A 22,008-nucleotide genomic window follows, 5' to 3' on the forward strand; every position below is an offset into this window, starting at 1 on the left:
TTCTGAGGAGGAGAGCACCGGTGGCTAGGGCGAGTTGTGTCCTCATTCTCACACAGCAGGGGCATCAGGTAGGGGTCAGGGACCCCCACAGGGCCTCTCTGAGGGCACCCACCTCCTCCTCCATGATCATGGCCAATGTACCCTCTCCCACAGCCACAGGAGGCAGAGCCAGACAGGGCAGGTGGTGTGGATGAGAACGAGGACAGAGCCCAGGGAGAACTGCCCAATTACAAGAGGACTGGTCATATGGATTGCAGGGACTGGCCTCTTGGCTGGGTCAGGTAGGGAGGTGGGTGGCTTGGGGCATCGAGGTCACGCTCTGGCCTCCGGGCAGTCCCCTCTGTGCCCTGGCCAAGACTGAGCCTCCTAGAACCCTCACTGAGCACCGGGGCCTCTCATAAGCCTCACTCTCCAGCCTCTGCCCAGGTTGCTGGGGACCCTGTCCTGCCCTCTGGACCCCAGCTTCCAGAGAGGACACAGCGTCTGGGCCCCTGACAAGGGTCCCCACTGGCCCGGGAGCTCTGGAAGGGCTGGAGGGGGCCCTCAGCATCCCCAGGTGGATGCTCCCAAGGGAGTGAGCACCAGCAGGCTCACCTCAGGACCCTCTGGATGCGGCGGCTGCAGTCAGGGGCCAGCAGCTTCCTCCTCCGAGTGTCTATGAACTTCTGGGCGTGGGGCAGCAGAGCTCTGCTGGGCGGGAAGAGGCCCGTACACAGCCACAGTAGCTGCCAGCCCCGCTCCTCGCTGTACCTGCAGGGGCAGCGCCTGTCAGGCCAGGAAGGGCCCCAGAAGGCCCCAGCCTGCCAGGTACCACAGGGAGATGGGACACAAGGCCTGCCTGGCTGCCCATGCCTCAGAGGCCTTCACACACACAGAATAGGGAGGGTGTACCCCTGCACCCATCTTTTTGGGAGGAGGGAACTGAGGTTTAGAGCCCTCACGGTATGTCCAGGTCACAAAGAAGAAAAGGTAGGAGCAGGTAGGGCCCAAGGCAGGTCCATTTTCCTCTCTGTTCTGAGCACCCCGAGGAGGTCAGCAGGAAAGAGGTGGGGCCCACCCTTCCCACTGCTGCTGGCCGTGTCTGGGCAGGCTGGGTAGTGTCCATAAGCTGCCTCCCACTCTGAACCATGGGCAGTCTCTGGGGGCTAGGGTGAAGACCGAGGGGCCTGGGAGAAGACCGTGGGGGCCTGGGATGGAGCCTGGGGGCCAGAGAGAAGACCGAGGGGGCCAGGGACAGAGGCTGGGGGCCAGGGAGAAGCTGAGGGACCTGGGCATGGAGCCTGGTGCCCTTTGGCCCGGTCCTGTCCCCAGCAGACCTTTTGGTGTTGTGTGTCAGCTGCTTCAGAATCTGGCAGTAGACCTCATCCCGCAGCGCTGACTCTTGGAGGGCCAGCGAGAAGATCTGGTCAGTGAGATCCACGGGGGTCCAGGCCTGTCGAGAAGGGTAGTCCCCCATGTACCTGAGGATGGGTGTGGCCGTCAAGGAGGATGTGCCATCACGGCTGCCTGTTACCGCTGACCCCAGCCCCGGCCCCACGTTGCCCCTCGAGTGGCCCTGTGAGGAGTATGTTGCCTCTGCCCTGCGCTTGGTAGGGCCTGTGCCCTTGCCAGGGTAGCTGTGGGGCTGGCACAGAGCTGGGGCAGGCTGGCTGGGGAAGGATATCGATGAAGATCTGACAGGCGGGGTCCCGGAGCTCGGTGTTGGTATAGACATGCTTGAGCAGAGGCTGCCGCAGTGGCTCAGACGAGTGGTCCCACAGGTGGCCCCGGGCCTGGGCCAGAGGGAACACGGCCCTGCTGACCGTCTCTTTCTCTGGGGCCCTGTCAGAAACGGAGGCTGCTGTGAGGGCCCTTCTCAAGCCTTCTCCTTCCTCTCCCCACCTGCATACCTTGGGTGCACCACTGGGGGACAGACCCAGGCTCCCAGGCCCTGCCCTGATGGCCGTGGGAGGCTCAGGGGCTCACAGGGTCCCCAGTGCGGGACACTGGCCTCCCTGTAACCCCCAGGGAGCCCAGAGGGGCTGAGGGGCCTGGAGGGGGGCTGAGAGGCACCTAAAAAACTCATAGGAGAACTCCTCCAGGGTGTGTGGCTTCTCCTTGGGCTGCTCCTCGGGTGGTGGCTCTGGGGGCCGGCCCTCCTGGGCTGCCAGCTTCCGCTTCTCTGGTGACATGGCCAGCAGGCTCTGCGGAGGCACAGGCCTGTGGGCTCCCCTGCCCACAAGGCCCTCCCACGGGCTCCCGGCCTGCTTGCTCCAGTGCCGTGGGAGAGGCCGACCCCAGGGCCGTACAGGCCTGGGCCTCGTTAAGTCACCTGGGGTGTGACCAGTGACCCAATGTATCCCTTGGGAGAGACCCGCCCGGCTCCGCTTCTCCGGGGCACCTCTCAGGGGCGCCTCTGACCCTGCCCTGCTGGCCTGGGTCCTTGCGCGCTTCAGGCCGCAGCACCAGTCGCTGCCTCAGGGATGCGTTCCGGGACAGGGCGAGCCCCTACCCTGTTACTCGCTCCTAGAACAGCCAGTGCTGCTTCTTGGGGTCACTCTGCACACTCGCCACGGATTAACTGTTTGCCCAAATGCTCCCTGAGGCTGGAGTTGCTCTCGTGTCCGGTGCTGCAGTGCACGGGGCACACGGCTGGCCCGTAGTGTGCCAATATTGGAGCACCCGTCTGTCCTGCCTCTCCGGGGGGCTGGGGTGGGTGGTACCTAGGAGTATGGAGACCTGGGCCCCCTTGGCTGGGTCAGATTTAAGTGAGGCTGGAGTGGGGGGGGATGGGTTTGTTCCCAGGATGCACTGCAGTGGGAACATCTATGAAAGGCCAAGTGCCGTGCCAGCGTCGTGGACACCACGGAGGCTGGCAGAGCGGACCTGACGCCAGGTGGCCCTCCTGCCTCTCTGCAAGGGGGTTACAGGGCCCTGAGCTAGCAGCCAGGTCACCTCCCCATGTGCCTCCCGGGCCTGGGCTGAGGACAGACGGGCGTGTGAGTTACCAGCAGCTGTGCCGAGGGCTTGGTGACCGTTGGGATGGAGTAGAGGCAGGCTGTGGGCACCAGGCCTGTCTTGCCCGTCCTGTCGTTCTGGGCCAGGGTCCAGTTCTCAGAAGCCAACAGCCCCTGCTTCATTGTCAGGATCAGCAAGTCCCCCTTCTTGAAGGGCAGGATGGTGGCATCATCTGCAATGCCAGGCCGCACACAGGGGAAGAAGAGCCACCACTCACCAAGGGCCACACAGAGACCAGAGGCCGGGCTGGCATTTCAGGGGCTGTCTTCTTTGGCAGAGCGCTGGGCCCAAGCTACCCTGAGGGGATCGGCCCTGAGTGCCATGAGGCCCCCTGAGCCTGTTTCCCCCTTAGTGAGGACATGATAATCCCTCCCTCTGGAACAGGCAACTGGCATAAGGTTTCCGGGCGGACATTTCTTCCTGCTGTGAGATCCAATGCACGGCCCCCTCCTCTCCATCCCAGGGAACCCCCACTCCCTCCTAACTCCCGGGCATGTTCAGCTCTTGCCAGACCGCTGGCTTGCAGGGAAGGTCGCCAGGGCTCAGTCCCCCACTCCTGAGCTGCGACCCTGGACAGGCTGCTGCCCTTGTCTGAGCCTCTGATTCGGGCTATGAGTGGGATAACAGGGTGGCTGTGGGGTGCTGAAAGGTTGGACCGGTGGCCTGCCTGTTCTTTGCAGGGGGGAGGACGTGGACCCTTCCCTGAGCTTCCTACAGCAGCCAGTCCTCAAGTAGCTTCCCCCCTGGGGATTTAGAGACCATCTCTGCAAGCCCCTCGCGTTGTAGAAGGGAGGGCTTTGCCCAAAGCTGCCCCCCACTGTGCTCTGTAGCCCTTGTTCCCTCTCTCTGCTCGGGTCCCTCCCAGAGCCCTGCCAGATGGCTGCTGAGACGTGGGGGTGAGCTGGCCACCTTCCCCCTGACCACAGCATCAGCCCCTCGCCACACCCTGATCCCCGCCTGGCTGGGCACCTGTGGCCTTCCTGTCCTGCAGGGCCATGGTGAACACGGACCTCTTCTTCAAGCCCTCCAGGAACATGGCCACCAGCTCGGCGACAGCCACACTGCTGGGGGACATGAATTCATACTCCTCTTCGTGCAGCGTGGACAGTAACAGCCTCTGCCCACCCTGGGCCTCCCTGGGGGGACAAAAGGCATGACATGACTGCTGGCCTCTTCAGCCCTTCCCACTCCAGCCCCTCAGCAGCCTCAGAGAGGGTGCTGCACTACACATGACTTGACCGGGACCAAGATCTGAGCCAAGGTCAGCCCACATCCAGGCACCACTGTGTGCAGGGGCCAAATGACGGCCAGAGCTCAGTGCCCCTTGGGCTTCAAAGGCAACGAGGCTGTGGACTCAGCTCTGGGCAGGTAGTGAGGTGGCTGGTGCGCAGGGCCACCACAGGGACACGGCAAAGAGCGCTGGAGTTGAGATGGGGCACAGTCTTGGTGGGCTTGGGCCCGCTACTCAGCCTCCTGTGTCTTACTGTATTCATCTGCAGAGCGGGTGACGCCATGGGGACACACGCTCAGCCTGAGAGGTGGTGGCCTCTGTGCACCCCACACACTCTGGTAGTGATTATGACGGTCACGGCACCTTGAGGTAGGCTTTAACCAAGGGGGCTCTGGAGGGGCACAGGCAGCCTTCCCAAGGGGCTGGAAGGCATTCTCAGAAGACAGAGCCACGCAGAGTCATGATGGGGGGGTGTCTGAGGCCCATCCTGGCCTGCACGGCCACTCTGCCACACCCCAGCCTCGGGCCCTCACTTCCTCTCTCAGACGGCCGCACCCACCGTGTGCCTGGTTCTCCCCCACAAGAAGGCAAGGCCTGTAACTGAATGCACGCCCCAAAGGCTGCAGGCTTCTGTGCCCCTTTCCAGGTGGATCTGGGCTTTAGAGAGAAGCTCGAGAGAACAAGACCTTATTCACAGACGCAGTACTTAGTGGGGCAGTACTGGCCCTGTGGCAGGACAGGGTGGGGTCCCCAGTCCAGTGGCCAACATGCAGCACATGCCCGTCCTCATCCCTGGGGGCCCAGGGACAACGTGCTTCCCTCTCTCCCCATCTTTCCCAGAGCCCCCAAGGACTAAGGTTGTGAGGAAAGAGGTTTGGGGCCTCTTCCCTTGGGATACCCACCTGTTGGTGATCAGACTCACGATCTCTGGAAAAGAGAGTTCTAGGAGCATCTTCTCCTTCTGGTCCATGAAGTACATCCCTTTCCAGTTAACAGCCAAGATCAGCTGAGTCCTGGGCAGTCGGGGGCCTGGAGGGGGAGGACAGGGGGTAAGAAGCTTAGGCTTGCCCTGGGTGGGGGGCTCTGCCTGCACCCCTTCCTCCCATCAGATCCCATTACCAGAGAGCGTGGTGACCTCAAAGAGCCGGGAAAAGAGCATCGGCCACTGCAGGCGGGCGGCCTCCACCACCTGCTCCTGCACGGCCAGCGGCTGCTCCTGCTTCTGGGTGTGCTGTGCCTGCAGGGGTGGGCACAGCGGGTCACGTTGGTCACTCAACTCTCACGCACGCAACCCTGGCTTCCCCTTGGCGAACTGGTGGCTTAGTGCTCACGGTGCTCATTTGCTGGACTGTTCTGTGAAGCTGGTGAAGGCTGCTGGGGGCGAGGGCTCAGGGAGGCTGGCGCAGCCCTGTGTCACCTGCCCTGATGGAGGGCCTTTCACGGGTGGTTTTGAGAAGGGAGAAAGGCTCAGCCCTGCCCCACTTCAGCATCAGGGTGCCAGAGGGCTGTAGGTCAGGCATGGAAGGCCATGAGGCAGGCCTGTCCACACATGCATGCTTGGGCATGCTTCCACCAACATGTGCCCGAGGGGCCAGAGGGGCCTGTCCTGGTGTGGGTCTCCCCATCCCTGGTACCTCTCCCTGGCTGTCTTCTCTGGGGCTCTTCCGCCTATTCGGGAGCCACCTCCCAGGGGCCTTCATCTCAACCTGCCCCCAGTCCTTCCTCCCTCTTTTTGATTTCTTCTCCACCCTACCCCTCCCCTCTTCCTGTCGCCACTGTTCTGTGTCCGTAGCTGGCTATAGCGTCCAGCTGAACTTTCTTTTTACTGTTGGTTGGATAAGATGTTATTTCTCTTATTGCTGGTTTAAAACAGTGGTTGGGTGACATTCATACACCTGGACTGTGGGATGTCAAGGGACGCCTTGGATCTGAAGGGCCATCCAGCAGCATGCAACACTGTCGAGGACTTTAGAATGTCCACCACTCTGAGACCCCCTGCTTAGGAATTATCCTGGTGAATACCCAGCAAGTACATGTAAGCTGGGTCTACAAAGTGGCTCACGTCTTGGTTTTAATAGTGGAAAATGGAGGTGGGGCGCCTGGGTGGCTCAGTGCGTTAGGTGTCCAACTCTTGATTTCCATTCCTGTCATGATCCCAGTTCATGGGATCGAGCCCTGCATCAGACACGCTGACAGCACAAAGCCTGCTTGGTATTCTTTCTCTCTCTCTCTCTCTCTCTCTCTGCCCCTCCCCCACTCGCATGTGCACCTGCTCTCTCTCCCAAAATAAATAAATTTAAAAAAAAAATGACTTCTGTAAAAATATAATAGTGAAAAATGGGGAATGACCTTAACATTCATTGACAGGAATCAGTAAATTATAATTCATTACTGCAGTACTAGGCAGCCATTAAAAATGAACATAAAGAGAAAAAAAGGAAAAAAAAAGAACATGAAGATTAGTGTTTTGTGACATGGAAGTATGGCCACAGGCTATGTGGTTAAGTGAAGGAACAGGCTGAATGTTGCCATATGATGCCATCCTACGTGTATTTTTGTAAAGGTATATTGATTCTCTCTAATCATACTCATTTCTCAATTGTATACTCATGAATGCAGTCTGGAAGGATCCATCCCATAATGCTAAGAGCAATGATCTCACTGATAAATTATTGGTACATGTCTGTATTTTCTAATGTATTTTGTAGTGTACATGTTTTAAGTGGTTTAATGAAAAAAGTCAGTGTAACTATGTTTACTTCAGAAAAAAGTGGTTGGGTAACATTTCCTAATTCTTCTCGGTTTTTTGTTGTTGTTGTTAATGTTTGTTTATTTTCAAGAGGGGGGAGGGGCAGAAAGAGAGACACAGAATCCCAAGCAGGCTCCAGGCTCTGAGCTGTCAGCACAGAGCCCAACACAGGGCTCAAACTCACAGACTGTGAGATCATGACCTGAGCCAAAGTCAGATGCCCAACCAACTGAGCCCCCCAAGCGCCCCTCCTAATTCTTTATCTTTACCCTAACTTTCCCTTCCTAAATTACAAAGCCACTTGTTACTCATGTTCACTTGGGTTCATGTGAGCCGCTGGTCCCTCTCTCATATGAGCCCTAAAAAGCCCATGATCTCTCTCCTGTAAACACATTCACTCAGGCTGGGAAACACCAAAAAACCCCAAGTGGGCTTTGCTTCCCTAAATTCCTATCACCAAGAACTGTTTCCAAGAGATGCTGAGCCTTTGTTTAGGCTCTGTTGTCAAGTATGTCTGGGAAACGCTGGGTAAAGCAATCAGGCCTCTCTATTGCAGGACCTGTCAGAGCCTGAACAGCTTTGCACCGTGACTCCTTAAGCTCAGGACAGGGCAAGCTGCACTTCCCAAACCACAGGTGCACCGGACCCTTGTCCATGAGCCCAATGGAGGCCTGCCCCCCTTCCTGTGGCTTGGCCATCCTTACCTCCTTTCTCTGAACTTGGGGGGCCCCTGCTGCCTGAACCACTCACAGGGGCCGCATCCCTGCCACCGGGATGTCAGCCCCCAGGAAGCAGGTGTGGTGCGGTCTCCTTCCCCATTCCCTGTCCCACCCCTCTTTGATCTGTAGTGCCACAGGGATAATTGAGGGAATGCAGGAACTAACCAAAGGGCAACTGCCCCCCCCCCCCCCCGCNGGGGGGGGGGGTTGGCAGGGGGACTGTGAGTCAGATGGTCTTTGTTGTCCCCTCGTGGGATGATGCTCAGGGAGAGTGAAAACCCGCATGGGTGTGGGTGCTCCTATGTGCTGTGGGGGAGGTGGAGGTGTGAGCCCCCAGGAAGAGCCACGCCCACATGGTGCAGGCCCAGGGGCCGGGGTAGGAGATGCAGCCCTCCCTGCTGCACACAGCCTGTACCAGGGCAGGGGCGTGGCCCGGGGGGGACAGCTGCGGACGGCCACTTGTGCCAGAAGGCTGGGCCCCGCCAGATGCTGATGTAGAGATGAGCAGGGACGTGAGCCTCATCAGCTCCCCTGGGGGGCTAACTGGAAGAACACAGGGGCAGGGGTGGTGGGGTCTGTGACTGTGAAATAACCTATTCGACGAGGTTATTTCAACCTCGAGAGACACCGCCGCCTCACTGGTGAGTCAAAGTCCCCCATTCTCCAGGCCTCTGTCCCTATACAGACCTATGGCCCCCCAGCTGCCCAGCCCGAGTGCCGGTGCTCCGTAGAGGCTGACCTTGGTGTGGGCGGCGGTGACCAGGCTGACCCACTTCTCTGGTGGCTTGGTCTTGTACAGCTTGGAGGGGATGCAGCTGGGCAGCAGCTCCTGGACGGCCTCACTCCGCATCGAGGCGCCCAGCTGCACGTAGCAGTGCTGGGCCAGCAGCTCCACCAGCTCCTCCTCCTGCAGCCCCGGGGATGAACACAGGGGTGGGCGGGGAAGGGCGAGGGCCCNAGCACAGTGGAGATAGCAAACATCCAGGTGAGAACCAGGAGTGTGAGCGGCCAGCTGTCCTGTCACCTGTGTCAGGAAGGACCTGTCCCTTCCCAGCACACTGGAACCACAGTGTGCCAGCCAGGCCCCAGGAGGATGCGGTCCTTCCTGCTGGCAGCTGTAACTTCCCAGCAGCCTTAGCCTGAGCCCTGCAGGCCCTCTGCCCGAGGACAAGCGCGACCCCTGTGCCACCCTCCCAACCCTCAGGCAGACAGTGAGTGTGGGCAGTGGGAGCTCTGAGGACTGGGGGGACCCTAACACTGCTGTCTGAGTAGGGTACCTGTGGGCAAGGCCATGTGCTCACTTGTCAAGGGCGACCAGTGGCCGCACCCATGGAGCCTCCGCAAGGATTCATTTGGGCAGGATCCTGTGTAAGGCACCAGCGCGGCCCAGCGCCGGGCGAGGTTCCCTGCTCCCAGGGCCCTACGGTACCCGGGAGACCAAACCGTGCAGAACCACCCAACAGCCTGCATCTCCGGGGCCCGTCTGTCCTGGCCCTGCCTCTCCTTGCCCACTGCTCCATGGCAGGCAGACCTCCAGGGTTGCTGCAGGCCCCAGAGCAGTGTCCTCCGGACTCAGGCACAGGAAGGTCTGAGTGCCAGGTGCATGAGTCCCCTCCCTGGATTCCCATTCCAGGAATGGGCTCCTCTCTGCCCTTCCAGAGGGCCTAAGCCTCAGAGGTGACGTCACGTTCCAAAGTCCTGTCACCAGGACCCACAAACAGCTGCTGTGGTGAAGCCAGGAGGGCCCGAGGCTGATGGGAGGCCTTCCCTCCCGCTGCTGGTGCAAAGGAGCCCAGAGGCCTGAGCAAACCTGTGGTCCATGGGAGGAGGAAATGGGGGCCAGGCTGGGAAGGGTCGGCTGCACGTCCAGCAGAGGGGCCCGGGGACCTGCTCTCCAAGAACCTGTACCTGGCCTCTGCCTCCTGCCTCTCCGTACCCCCACACTCTTCCACGGTGCTCCTGGACGGCCACAGCCCAAACCCTGGAGCATGCTGCTTCCCCAGGCTGTCCCATGGGTCCGTCACGGGACCCTGGTGGCTGTGTTGTCCCCTCACCTTCTCGAAGCTGTACTCGCCAGACCAGACCCCATGCAGGACTTGGCGGTAAATGAGCTGGGTACTGATGGAGTCCTCCTGGGAGTTGTGCCAGGGGGTGAAGAACTCCTTCCGGAAGTAGATGCGCCAGGGCGACTGGCGCTCGTTCTCTCCCCTCTCCCGGGCCAGCTGCTCACACTGGGCCACTGCATCCATCACGTGGTCACGCCCGCTGCCCAGGGACCAGAACTGAGGCCAGAGTCAGGGCAGGGGGGTTAGCGACTGCTGTGTGCCAGGCCTCGTGGGGACACCCACCCTCAGGATGCAGGTGGAGGGGTGTGCTGGGCCCGCCCCCTTGTGCATGAGGGGGCGTGGCCTGCCCTTCACTCTGAAACACGCCTTCCCTCCTGGCCCCCTCCCAGAGCAGGCAGTGATGGAGGCCACAGGCTGGTGAGCTGGGGCTAGCTGGTTGGATTGGTTGGTTGGCCTGAGTATGTCTGAGTCAGAGGCTGTGGGTGTGGGTGCGAGAGCATCTGGCGGGAGACGGTATGAGGTCCAGGTGGGAGGGTGCTGGTGTGACCCTCTGATTCTGGGCACAGGAGTCTGCAGCTCTCTGTACAAGGGGGCCTGGAGTAGGACGCATGAGTGCCTGGTCTACACAGGGGCTGCTCAGCGGTGGCAGGGGACCTATGAGGTGTGTGTGTGACACTGGGCCCAAGGTACAGGCACTGGGCTGAGTATGTGAATGCTGAGGCAGGAGTGTGCGTGTGTGCGTGTGGCATCTGGTAGGGGCAGGAGGGGCCAGGGTGACATGGTAGGAGGTCTTGCGCAGGCCTGGGTGTCTGAGGAGGAGGGGGATGGACGGGGCAGTACCTTGTTGTACACAGCAACCTGGAGACAGAAGCCCAGGTGGTCGCTGAGGCCCTGCCTCTGGGCGATGTGCAGGCAGACTTCCCGTGAGGTGGAGGCAGAGTCGACCATGACAATCAGGTTCTCTCCGGTCACCAGGATGACGTGGATTGGGATGTGCTTCTTGGACTTGACTGCCTGGGGACAGATGAAGACTCTGGCCCTCAGTCCTGGAGGCCAAGCAAACACACACCCCCTCCCCAAGGCCCCGCCTGCTCCTCCCTGGGGGTTTGTAACCCCCCAAAGACCCCGTCTGCCCGTCCCTGTGTTCCTGAGTCCAGCTGAAGCCCCACCCGGCTCTGCACAGAGTGAACAAAGTTCTGGCCCACAGATGCTGGCCGCTGAACCGACAACAGACCCGGCCGGGGCAGGGACAATGTTATCCACGGTGTGGTCACTGGTTTGTGTGCTTCTCCAAGTCTGCCTCAGTGGTCTATGGAGGGCAGCCTGAACCAGAAGGTCCCATTTTAACATGAGAACCCTGAACTTTGGTGAGGTTGAGTGACTCCGAATCACAGAAGGTCAGAAGAGCTCTTGGAAATCTGGGAGTCCTGAACTCTGAGACATTTTGGGTCCGTGGAAGCATTCCTTGCTGTGCACGACAGGGTGTGAGCACACCCACAAAGCTCCTGCAAGTTCACGTGCAAGGCACTGAGCAGGTAGATGAGGGAGAAGAGGAGGGCCATGGACTTGGGTGGCAGGGTGAGAATGGGAAGGGGTGGGGCAGGAGGTGGCCCCTGGTATAGGGCACCGCAGGCACGGGAAGAGCGTCTTCCGGGACCCACGGGCCCCCTGAATCCTGCTTGTGTCTCAGTGACTCTTCCTCAGAACACTGCAAGAAGTCACAGATGACACAAATAGCAGTGCCACCAAGGATGCCCACCTTGGAATGATCACTGCCTTCTTAATAAAATGCACATGTCCTTGGGAGGGGGAATACTTTACCCAGTTAGCAGTCATTCACACCGTAAGGCTAAAAGTTATTTTCCTCTTTAGCTAGTAGGTGCCTAAAGATGTGGGGAGGGCACTTCTGAAGCCTGAGCCATGCCTGGGAAAGCTGAGCCCAGGCATGACCCTCAGGGAGCACAGGCACAGAAGGTACCAGGAGAGATGGAGGGGCCCAGAGGACACTCTTGCTGCTGGCAGGTGCTGGAGGAACTACGGGGGCTGCCACCCCCCGCCCAATGGCTCCCGCCCCTGCCGGCCCCTACCTGCAGCTCCAGCCAGGCGGGGGGCTCTGTGCGCACCCCGTTGGCATAGGTGCGTCTCAGGCGTTCCTCACAGAAGGGCCCGTAGCCAGCCGGCCCTTTACTGATGAAGTTCAGCAGATACTGGTGGGCGAGGAAGGGAAGAGGAGGAAGACGCTTAGAATGGGGGCTATTTTCTACTTCCTGCCCAGACAGATTCTAATAATCATAATACTAATTGTAACTAAGTGAGGTGATGAATGTGTTCACTACACTTACTGGTAATACTTTTGCAATATATTCCTATATAAAATCGCTGCATATACACCTTACATTTAGACAATGTTATATGTCAATTATACTTCAATAAATCTGGAAAAAATAATAATATTCGGTGTTGGGATGGGTGCTCTCACACACCATGAGAAGGAGTGTAAACTGGCACATTTCAATATGTTTTAAATAGTGCGTAGTATAAAAATGTGCATACTTTTTGACCCAGTAATTTGAACCTATCTTTATACCTATGTTTTAACGTGTGTATGGTGATGAGCCACTGGAAGATGGGCCCTGAATGTCCATCAGAGAGCTTAATACTCTCTGGGATGGCTATCGATAGATGGCATTAAAGGTGGCGTTTGGGAAAAGTTCGCACCCTGAGAAGACAATTACGGAGGTAAGCAAAATATGTAGGAGAGTCATTATTTAAAACATGTTTGATAAAATGTGTTGGAGATCGTTTTGTCTCACAAAAAGACTGGAAGAGGCGGCTGGTGTCAGGCGTGGCCCTGGTGCTGAGGGCAGACGGGCCAGTGCCCACGCCTCCTGCTGTCCCCGACGGGATGCAAGAGGAGGTGAGATTGTTTCCTGTGTGATCACACCTTCAACGCTGTATGGTACAGTGGCCAGCATCTACAGAAGTTACCTCTGGATGTGGAGAGGACTCTTGTTTTCTTTTTAGACTTTCTGCATTTCCTGCATACTAGACTTTCTGCATTTCCTGCATACTAGACTTTCTGCATTTCCTGTGTACTAGACTTTCTGCATTTCCTGCATACTACTTTTACAACCAGAACCAAAAGGGATATTAAATAGTGAGGTCTGGGGCTTCTAACACTTGGGAGCACTGGCAACCCCCAGCTCCACATTTAGTTCTAAGGACTAGAGGGAGATACTGCAGCTGGTCCCGCTGCCTCTCCCTGAACACCTTCGTCTTTTCAGTGCATGTTTCTTGTACCAGCTCACTGTGTCTGCAGTAGAGCCATTCTGGTGCCTGAGCCCAGTGGGGTGGCCCTGCAGACCTTGAAGAAGGGCTGGAAGGAGCCAGGTCCAGTGTCCTCTTTTACAGATGGGGAAACAGAGGCCTAGAAGGCACTGCTGCCCACGCCGGCCTGCAGGAGCAGAGAACCGGCCCAGGGGCCGGGATTTCTGGACCCGCCCCAGAGCCCCAAGCCAACCTATGCTCCCCGTGCTCCGGCTGCAACCTGCCCCCCCTCAGCCCCTGCCCTGGGTCCTCCCCACCTTCATGAGCCTCTCGGAGGGTGGGAAGCAGCCCAGGCAAAGGCTGAGCAGGATCCAGCCCCGGGCCAGGCTGCTCATTTTGAAGTTCTCCGACAGCTGCTTGCAGATCTGACAGTAGATCTCATCCCTGAAAGACACGCACCACTGGCTCTGGGTGAGGGGGTGAGAGGGGGAGACACAGCTGCCTGGGCACAAGTCCTTCTGTGCCCCTGGGGGGGGGGTTCTTATCCGCATGGCGACCTGCAGTCTCTTCACCTCCATTTGTCTTTGCTGGACTCCCTGCCACACCCCCGGCCCACCTGGACCCCCATCTCCTGGGGCTGTGCCACCTCCAATGTCTTTCCAAAGCTCTAGGCACTCCCACTGGCCACTCCCCATCGACCTCATTTCCTCCCTCATCCTTCGGGCCTTTGCCCCTTCCCTCACCTACTCTTGCTTGGAAGACCCTGGCCCTCCAGCTGGGGTGTGTAGCTGCAGGTCACAGCCCTGCCCTCAGGGGCCCAGCCCAACCCACCCAGCCCCAGCGCAACTAGAACTGCTCCTTTCCCCAACCTTCTCCCTCACCTTGAGGCCCACGCCCCTCCTCTGGAATCCCCCCCCCACATTCCCCTCCCACTGCAGAGAGGAGAGAAGACTCCCTTAGGGAGAATCCCTCAACTCCCTCCTGACCAGTTATTCCTACAGGCTCACGAGCCTCTCCTCTCTGCCTTCTCTGGGGGAGGGGGGCTCCTGGGTCCTTCCTGCTGACTCAAGCCTCTATCATCTTTTTAAATGTTTATTTATTTGAGAGAGAGAGAGAGTGTGTGTGTGTGTGTGAGAGAGCCTGCACACAGGTATGTGTGCAGGAGGGGCAGAGAGAGAGGGAGACAGAGGATATAAAGCAGCTCCATGATGTCAGTGCAGAGCCCCACATAGAGCTTGAACTCACAAACCACGGAGCTCGGGACCTGAGCTAAAGTCAGATGTTTAATAGATTGAGACACTCAGGAGCCCCATTCTTTTCTTTCTTAAAACTGTTCCCTACTGCTCTTAGAACTGAATTCAAACTCCATGCTCCAGCTGTGACAAACCACTTGGAATTCCAGCCCCTTAGCTGTTTCAGGACTCTGTGACCCTGGTCACCGTCTCCCCGTCTCTCTCCATCTGGTGAAGGCGCCTCCTCCTTCCTGCCCCATCTGGCCCTGGAGGGCATTATGACCAGTCCTTGGTGCCCCCACTGGACCCCTATCTTAGCACAAGCACTCACGGCAGGTCTCTGGCTTCTCCCACGCTCCCCAACTAAAGGGTAAGCTCCCAAAGGACAGTGACGTGTTACCCTCACCTCTGCATCTCCAGCTTCCAGGCCAAGACTTGGCCCTGAGCAGGTACTTACACACTTATTGCCATTTGCAACAACGTGGATGGAGCTAGAGAGTATGAGGCTAAGTGAAAGAAGTCAGTCAAAGACAAACACCATGTGACTTCATTCATACGTGGAATTTAAGAAACAAATCAAGTATAAATGGTGGGGGGGGGTTAAAAAAAAAAAAGAGAGGCAAACCAGAAAACAGACTCTTAACTATAGAGAACAAACAGAGTTCCTGGAGAGGAGGTGGCCGGGGCTGGGCTAACGAGGAAGGGGATTAAGGAGGGCACTTGTGATGAGAACTGGCTGTTGTATGTAAGTGATGAATCACTGAACTCTACGCCTGAAATTAATATTACACTGTAACTTCAGTTAACTAAGTGGAATTTAAATAAAAATGTGAAAAACAAACACTGATTGAATGCATGGCCAGATGTGGACTGGGCATTTACTTTGTCTTGGAATCTAAGACCCCAGAGCCCAGGACAAACAGATGATAATATTCAACATTCTAAAGAGATATGTTCTTGTAGATTTTATCAAAGATGGCAGAACTGTCCAGTTGTCATGCCATCTGTTGCACAGAAGAAAAATTTGAAAGGTGATCTCTAGAAGGGACTTCATAGGAGTAGAGAGATCTCTGGCCCATCTCTACTCCCTCCAAGTGACAGGGAGCTGGGGGGACCCCAGAAGAACTGTTTATAGGGATGGGGCTCTCTGCCAGAGATGAGATCTATCTCACTCCCTACCTGAGGCATGCTGAGCCCCAGAAGCCCATCAGCCCCCACCCAGGGTACTGGAATGGGCCCAATGACAGAGTTCTTGAGAGTGCTTGACTTGTATGCCTCAGAGTCACAAGTTAGGGAACTCCATGAACAAAAGACTAGCATCTGCTTCCTCCTAGAGAATTATAGCTATCCATGATGGACAGAGAACAGTCAGGAGCCAGGAGCTGTACTTGGTGGGTAGAGCATGGGTGGGCTTCCTGTTGACTAAGAGGATGCCTTGGAAGAAGTTGGGAGTCAGGCATCTTGATGCAATCCCACACAAGCAGGCAGCCCATCATTCCAGAAGACCCCAGTGCTAATAGGCTGTTCTATGTTCAACAAAAGGCTAGATTTGATAGGGCATCTCAAATGATCACAGAGAGTATCAGCCCCAGTTAGAGAGAACAGCACCGTATGAAAGTGCTAAGAGGGTTTTCTGAAGAACCCACAATGCATCTCGTTTGGACATGGTTTATACATGTCTGCCATCTTGGAAGTTGTGGTGGCCACTGAGGATTAACCATGGGAGCACTACCAATAGAACTATATTAGAATAGTTGCCAGGTTGGTGTCACAAAAGCAGCTAAAACTGGGGTAGAAACCCAAACAACCAGAGGACAGAGTTTGGGCTAACACAGCAGTTGAAAGTGAGAAGGGAAATCCTGGAATGAAGAGAACCAGGGAAGAGGAGTTCTCAATTTTGTGTACAAAATCTTCCTAAATCTCCAGTTGGCCCCTGATCTACACATGTGTGGGGCCGACTCCAGGAATCCCAGCAAAGGCTAAAATACCTGAACACGGATTCTACCTGCTGTTCACCACAGGGAGATGGAATTTGAATCTGGCCAAGCTAACTGTCTGTCAGAACAAACCTCAATGCTCTTTGAAAGAAGGTAAGATTCTAGTCTCTAAACATATTATCCTCAGTGTCCAGGACATGACCCAAAAGTAACAGAATTATGAGGAAATAACAGTCCTCACTAGATGTGTGAGGAAACAGAATAACATGACCATTCTTAACAGGAAAGGCAGTTGGGGTGCCTGGGTAGCTCAGTCAGTGAAGCGTCTGACTCCAACTCAGGTCATGATCTCGTGGTCCATGAGTTTGAGCCCTGCATTAGGCTCTGTGCCGACAGCTCAGAGCCTGGAGCCTGCTTCAGATTCTGTGTCTCCCTCTCTCTCCGCTCCTCCCCTACTTGCACTGTCTCTCTTCCTCTCTTTCTCAAAAATAAAATAAAAACATTAAAAAAAGACAGTCAAATGGGAACTGACCCCAAGATGACCCATATAATGGATTCAGCAGAAAAGGTTTTAAAACTACCATCACCGCTTAAGCACATAAAGGACTCCATGCTCCTAGTGAATGAGTGAATAGGAAATCTTGGCAGAGAAATAGAAACCATAAAAAGAACCAGGTACAAACTAAAAAATGTAACAACTGAAGTTAAAAAAAATTGTTATGTGGGTATAACAGAATTGTGGCAGATAAGAGAAAGATCAGTAAATCTAAAGATAGATCAATAGAAATTATCCAGTCTAAAGAACAGAGAAGGAAAAAAAAAAAGAAATATGAACAGATCCTCAGGGATCTGAGGGACGATATCAAGGAGACTTACATATATTTAATTACAATTCAAAGGAAAAGAAAGAGAATGAAATAGAAAAAAGTATTTGAAAAATGAATAGCAAAAATTTCCCAGACTTGGTAAAAGATAATAACATAAAATATATGAACCCCTAAAATATAGTCTGTCTCTGAGAGCAGCATACATATTTCTTAAAGTTTGTATGAAAAGACAACTCCTGTAAAGCCATAAATATATAATATAAATGAAGAATTTGGTCATTTATAGGGCCCTGCATTAAAGCCTGTTATAAAATGAATCACTACCCCATGATGAATCTATTCTGAAAGTGGCTTTTACCCATGGGTTTCAACACAGGGGAAGTCGAGAACTCTTTAATGGTTCTAATATCTACTCTACTCAGACCCAGGCTGTGGATCCCAGGACAGGGAGCAGGGAAACAGCAGGCTGTCTTAGGAGGAAGGCAGAGGAGGAGGCTGTGGCCATGGGCTGAGAGCCGGTGAGGGGGTCTGATGTTCCAGATAGGGGTGAGGTGGGAACGGGGACTGACCTGAGGTTAGGCCGCAGGATGGCACAGCCCACGATGAAGTGCACCTTCTCCAGGTTAGACATGGGTCGGTCTGAGATGGGGCCATCAGGCTCAAATGCCTCCTCTCCAATATTCAGCTGGCTGGCCACCTTGAAACCCAAAGGTGGCAGTCAGGACGGTTGTGACTCTCCTTATTTGTGAAGGAGGACACCGGGCCCAAGGAAGAAAGCAAAGGCTAGGGGTCCTAGGGCTGGCCAGCAATAGAGTTGGAAGCTGACTGAGGGCCCCTTAGCCTGGGCTCACCTGGCCTGTGAGCCGGGAGGACTGTTTTAGCTTCATGGAGATGTCCTTGCTCCCTCTGCCCTTGTGGCTGGGCCTCTGTGGATGGAGAGAGTTCCTAAGGGAAAGTGTACCAGGCCAGCACTTTGATGCTGCTGACCTGATAGCCACCTAGGCAGAGCCAGTGTCCATCCCGCCCAGGCATTTCCTGGCCCGATGTACCAGGTGCAGCAGCCCTGTGTCCTGTGAGCTTTGCCACACCTACAGGTGCACATCCTCCTCCTCACTTACGGGTAAGGACACGGCGGGGGGTGGGGGGGAGGGAAGTAGACTACACAGACCTGCTCACCAGTAACCAGCCCCCAGGGCGGGCTCAGGATTCCAAAGCCTGTACCTTTTGCCAGAAAGCCCTTTGAGGTAGTGCTGGGTCTGAGCCCAGGTGCCAAGAACGGCCCTGGGTCATCATCATTCTCAGTGAAAACTTCATGGATGATTTAGAATACCCTCTGCCTGCTGCAAGGTGGGAGCTCTGAGAAGAGCTAGGCTTCAAGGCCTGGGCTGGGGGCAGGGGGGCGCTCTTGACTCCTGACTCCCAGCCATTAGGGTCTGTTGGTCTCCTGAGGCAGGAGTCCCACTGTGTCCTGAGGGCATCAGGAGAAGTCGCTGCCAAAATTAGAGCTCAGTGTGAGGCTGGACTTGGGCTGGGATTGGCGGGGTGGGGGGTTGGGGTAGGATTGGTTTGCCATGCAGGAATGGGATGCAAAACACAGTAGCTGGCAGGTGAATGTGGGCAGGGCTCCAAGGCTCACTGCTCCCGTTGGGGGCACACAGCAGGTGCTTAATAACCACATGTAGGAAGAAACACTTGAGATGTGACTTTTGGGAAGTTAGTCCTGCCTCTCTCTGCACTCATGCTCCAGAAGTGCCTTCCAGGGTCCCTTCCCTGAGTGGTGGCCAGCCTCCAAGGTGGCCCCCAGTGGATCCACATCCCCTGACGGTCCTGCCCACTATTGCGTGTGACTTATGAGACCAGGTGTTGCAGCTTCCTTCTTGCTTTCTCTCTTGGATCACTTCGTCTGGGGAAGCCATGTTGTGAGGACACTTGGGCAACCCTGTGGAGAGGCCCAGGTGACCAAGAAGTGAGAGGCCTCTTGCCAGCAGCTGTGTGAAGGAGCCATCTTGGAAGTGGATCCTGGAGCTCCAGTCAGTCCTTTCGATGACAGCAGCCCTATCGACGACGGCCTGTCTGCAATCTCTTGACAGACCCTGAGCCCAGACTAAACGGCTAAGCCACTCCTGATCCTCAGAAACTGTGTGAAATAACAAATACGTACTGTTTCAAGCTGCTAAATTTTGGTGGGTAATTTGTTACACAGCAATAGATGACTAATACAGTCTGGAGAGCCCATGAGAGATTGGGGGGGACGGGGTGGGGTCAGGGCTTGATTTGGGCAACTTCCCACATAATTCCTGGACCAGGAATGGCCATGTGATGCCAAGCTGCAGACTCCCTTGGATTTCTATGCAGTTAGTCTGTGCATAGGACCCTGTGGGCATCTGAGCAGTGTCCCAGGCACTGGATATATGGGATGATGTGATACTGTGATTTATAGTAAGAAATATAATATTTGGTCTTCATCCCAGTTCCTGGCACAGATCTCTCAAAACTCTTGGAACTTCCTGCAACAAAAGTGTCTTTAGTTATGTCAATGAGGTGACTTTTAGAAATACCCAAGGATGGGTGTCCCTGGAGCCAACTCTGTCCCGTCTCCTACCTCCACCTCTGGGGAGCAGGGAGGGCTGGAGATGGAGTTTGATCACCAACGGCCAATGATATATTCTTTAGGCCTCTGTAACGAAGCCTCCCAAGAAACCCAAAAGGGCGGACTTTGGGGAGCTTCAGGTTGGTGAGTGCATGAAAATTTGGGGAGAGTGGTGTGCTGGCAGTGAGCATGAAAGTTCCACCCTCCCCTTTCCCCAAACCTTGCTCTATGCATCTCTTCCACCCAGCTGTTCTTGGATTACACCCTGTGACAATAAAGTGGCTCCCTGAATTCTGCAAGCCCCTCTAGCAAATTCATCAAACCCACGGAGGGGATCATGGGAATCCCCGGTTTGTAGCATGTGGGTCAGAAGCACGAGTGATAACCGGGACTTTCAACTGGTGTCTGAAGTTGGGGGTTGGTCTTGCAGGACGGAGCCCTCACTCCGAGATCTGACACTGCCGGTAGGGACACAGTGTCTCGGTCAAGTGGAGTTGCTTGTCTCCAACACAACTGGTGTTGGAGAATTGCTTGGTGTGGGGAAAACCCCCACACGTTGGAACTGGGGACAGAATTACAAGCAGTCATGAGGCTCTTGCTGCTGGTGGGGCCCCGGGCTATATCTGTTGTGTAATTCCTTTGAACTATTCTTGGTTAGTTCCACTAAGATTATGTCATGAAACTGGGCCTCAGGAAGGACTTCTGACCAAAAGTGGGCATGAATTAACCTTTCATCAGAGGCCAGGATAGACCACAGGTCAAGAACTCAGTCTCTGAATTCAGTAGAATGGATTCAAAGCCCAGCTCTGTGACACATATTCACTGTAGCTTGGGGACAAGTCATTTCACATCTCTGTTTCTTTTGCTGTAATACATTGAATAATCCCTACTTCATAGGGTTGGCTCGCCTGGGAATTAACTGCAGAGAAACCATCAGCACACAGCCTTCGTCAGTCAGTAACAATACTCATTGTTATTGTTCTGTGCATTTGAATTCTGGTCAAGTCTAGCCTAATACTCAGAGCCTGGAGGCCATTTTCATCACCAGAAAATGCTGGGTGTAACGCCTGTCTCCTGAGTTCCCGAGTGTCATTCACTCATGGCTGACGCTCACTCCACGTCTTGCCCCCCTTGGGTCCAGTTTCCACGGGGGACCCCTGGGGTCTGCCCTGCCCCACCCCCTTGCACCAGGCACCTGCGTAGATCCACGCTGCTGTGCAGACTGGGTGCCATTCTCTCCGCCCAGGGTGTCCTGGAGCTGCTGCGCCACCAAGCTGCCACGCGGGTCGTTCCTGGCAAGAAGCACTGGCTCGGGTAGGTCACCCATGAACCTCAGGATGATGCACCACACAGCCAGGGCAGCCTGGGGAAACGGAGACAGAGGGCTCACAGTCTTGGGCCATAGTGACCCCTCAGGGCCAGGGGGAGGCCCGAGCCACCAGAAACCAGGGTACCGAGCAGTCGGCATTGTCCTCATGGTAGAGCAGCGGGTGTCGGAGGGGCCGCCGGATGTGCGTGTGGCTGGCCGATTTCTGGAAGTAGGTTGCAGCGAACTTGGGGAAGGTGTACTCGGCCAGGCCGTCCACATCCTCCTCGGACTCCTCCACCATGGGGACCGTGTCCAGGTCAACCTCAGGCAGCTTCTGGGTCCTTGTTTCCAGATCCTGGGTGCCAGGGAGGGAGCGCCAAGGGTCAGCCATCCTCTCAGATGCTGGCTGGCAGGGTTTGCATCTCTGGGGGCCAGGGAGCCCCAAGACAGGGCTGGGTGATTATCTGCTGGGCACACCATGAGCCACTGCTCCTTGTGTCCGAGACCTCTCCCGCCACCTCGCAGCCTCATGGGGCCCCCGGCGGGCTGCTCATCCTGCAGAAGCGGTCTCTGCTGCCCCTACACAGCCTGGTGTGTACTGTGTGTGCATGTGTGCGTGTGTATGTGTCCATGCTCAGGGGAAAGGCATGAGCCCCTGGGGGTAGGGTCGGGGGGGGGGGCACCCAGGTCACTGGGTCTCAGGGCCCAAAGCAGTGCGGTGGGAGCCCTGGGGACCTGCTCTGCTCCAGCCCTCCCCTCCCACCCTGCCCCCTCCTCCCTCAGACACTGGTGCCAGTGTTAGTTCTCAGTGTTCATCAGTCCCCAGTCCCATTCTGCAGAGCAGCGGCTGGGCTGTGGGGTGTTCTGTGAATGGGGTCAAATACAAGTGGGAAATGCTGCCAGATTGAAAGCCCCACCCCCACATTTGCATATTAAAGGTTCTAGGAAGTCATGCAGGTAAAGAACCTGCTTCACTTGAGAGGATTTGGCCAAGAAATTCCTGCTCTCCTTTCCTTTTCTCTGCCTGCTCACCCAGGACTGAAGAACAGACTTCACCACCTAATCTGCCAGCCTCCCACCCACA

The 22,008-nt window shown here is 55.9% G+C and overlaps 1 protein-coding gene across 1 annotated transcript in view; it reads right to left on the reverse strand.

Annotated features, from left to right (window-relative positions):
* Positions 1-22,008, reverse strand: part of MYO7B (myosin VIIB) — a 77,635-nt gene that overhangs the window by 4,996 nt on the left and 50,631 nt on the right. Inside the window, exons 23-39 of the mRNA XM_077766786.1 lie at positions 21,070-21,279; positions 20,811-20,978; positions 17,877-17,951; positions 17,595-17,722; positions 13,347-13,473; positions 11,850-11,969; positions 10,603-10,776; positions 9,751-9,978; positions 8,436-8,603; positions 5,348-5,465; positions 5,131-5,257; positions 3,967-4,133; positions 2,988-3,169; positions 2,053-2,183; positions 1,664-1,821; positions 1,317-1,470; positions 595-750 (exon numbers count right to left, since the gene is read on the reverse strand). Coding sequence (XP_077622912.1) covers positions 595-750; positions 1,317-1,470; positions 1,664-1,821; positions 2,053-2,183; positions 2,988-3,169; positions 3,967-4,133; positions 5,131-5,257; positions 5,348-5,465; positions 8,436-8,603; positions 9,751-9,978; positions 10,603-10,776; positions 11,850-11,969; positions 13,347-13,473; positions 17,595-17,722; positions 17,877-17,951; positions 20,811-20,978; positions 21,070-21,279 — 2,591 coding nt within the window. The remainder of the gene's footprint in view (positions 1-594; positions 751-1,316; positions 1,471-1,663; positions 1,822-2,052; positions 2,184-2,987; positions 3,170-3,966; positions 4,134-5,130; positions 5,258-5,347; positions 5,466-8,435; positions 8,604-9,750; positions 9,979-10,602; positions 10,777-11,849; positions 11,970-13,346; positions 13,474-17,594; positions 17,723-17,876; positions 17,952-20,810; positions 20,979-21,069; positions 21,280-22,008) is intronic.

Source organism: Crocuta crocuta, unplaced genomic scaffold, assembly GCF_008692635.1.
Source record: "Crocuta crocuta isolate KB4526 unplaced genomic scaffold, BGI_CrCroc_1.0 scaffold5, whole genome shotgun sequence".
Taxonomy (NCBI): Eukaryota; Metazoa; Chordata; class Mammalia; order Carnivora; family Hyaenidae; genus Crocuta; species Crocuta crocuta.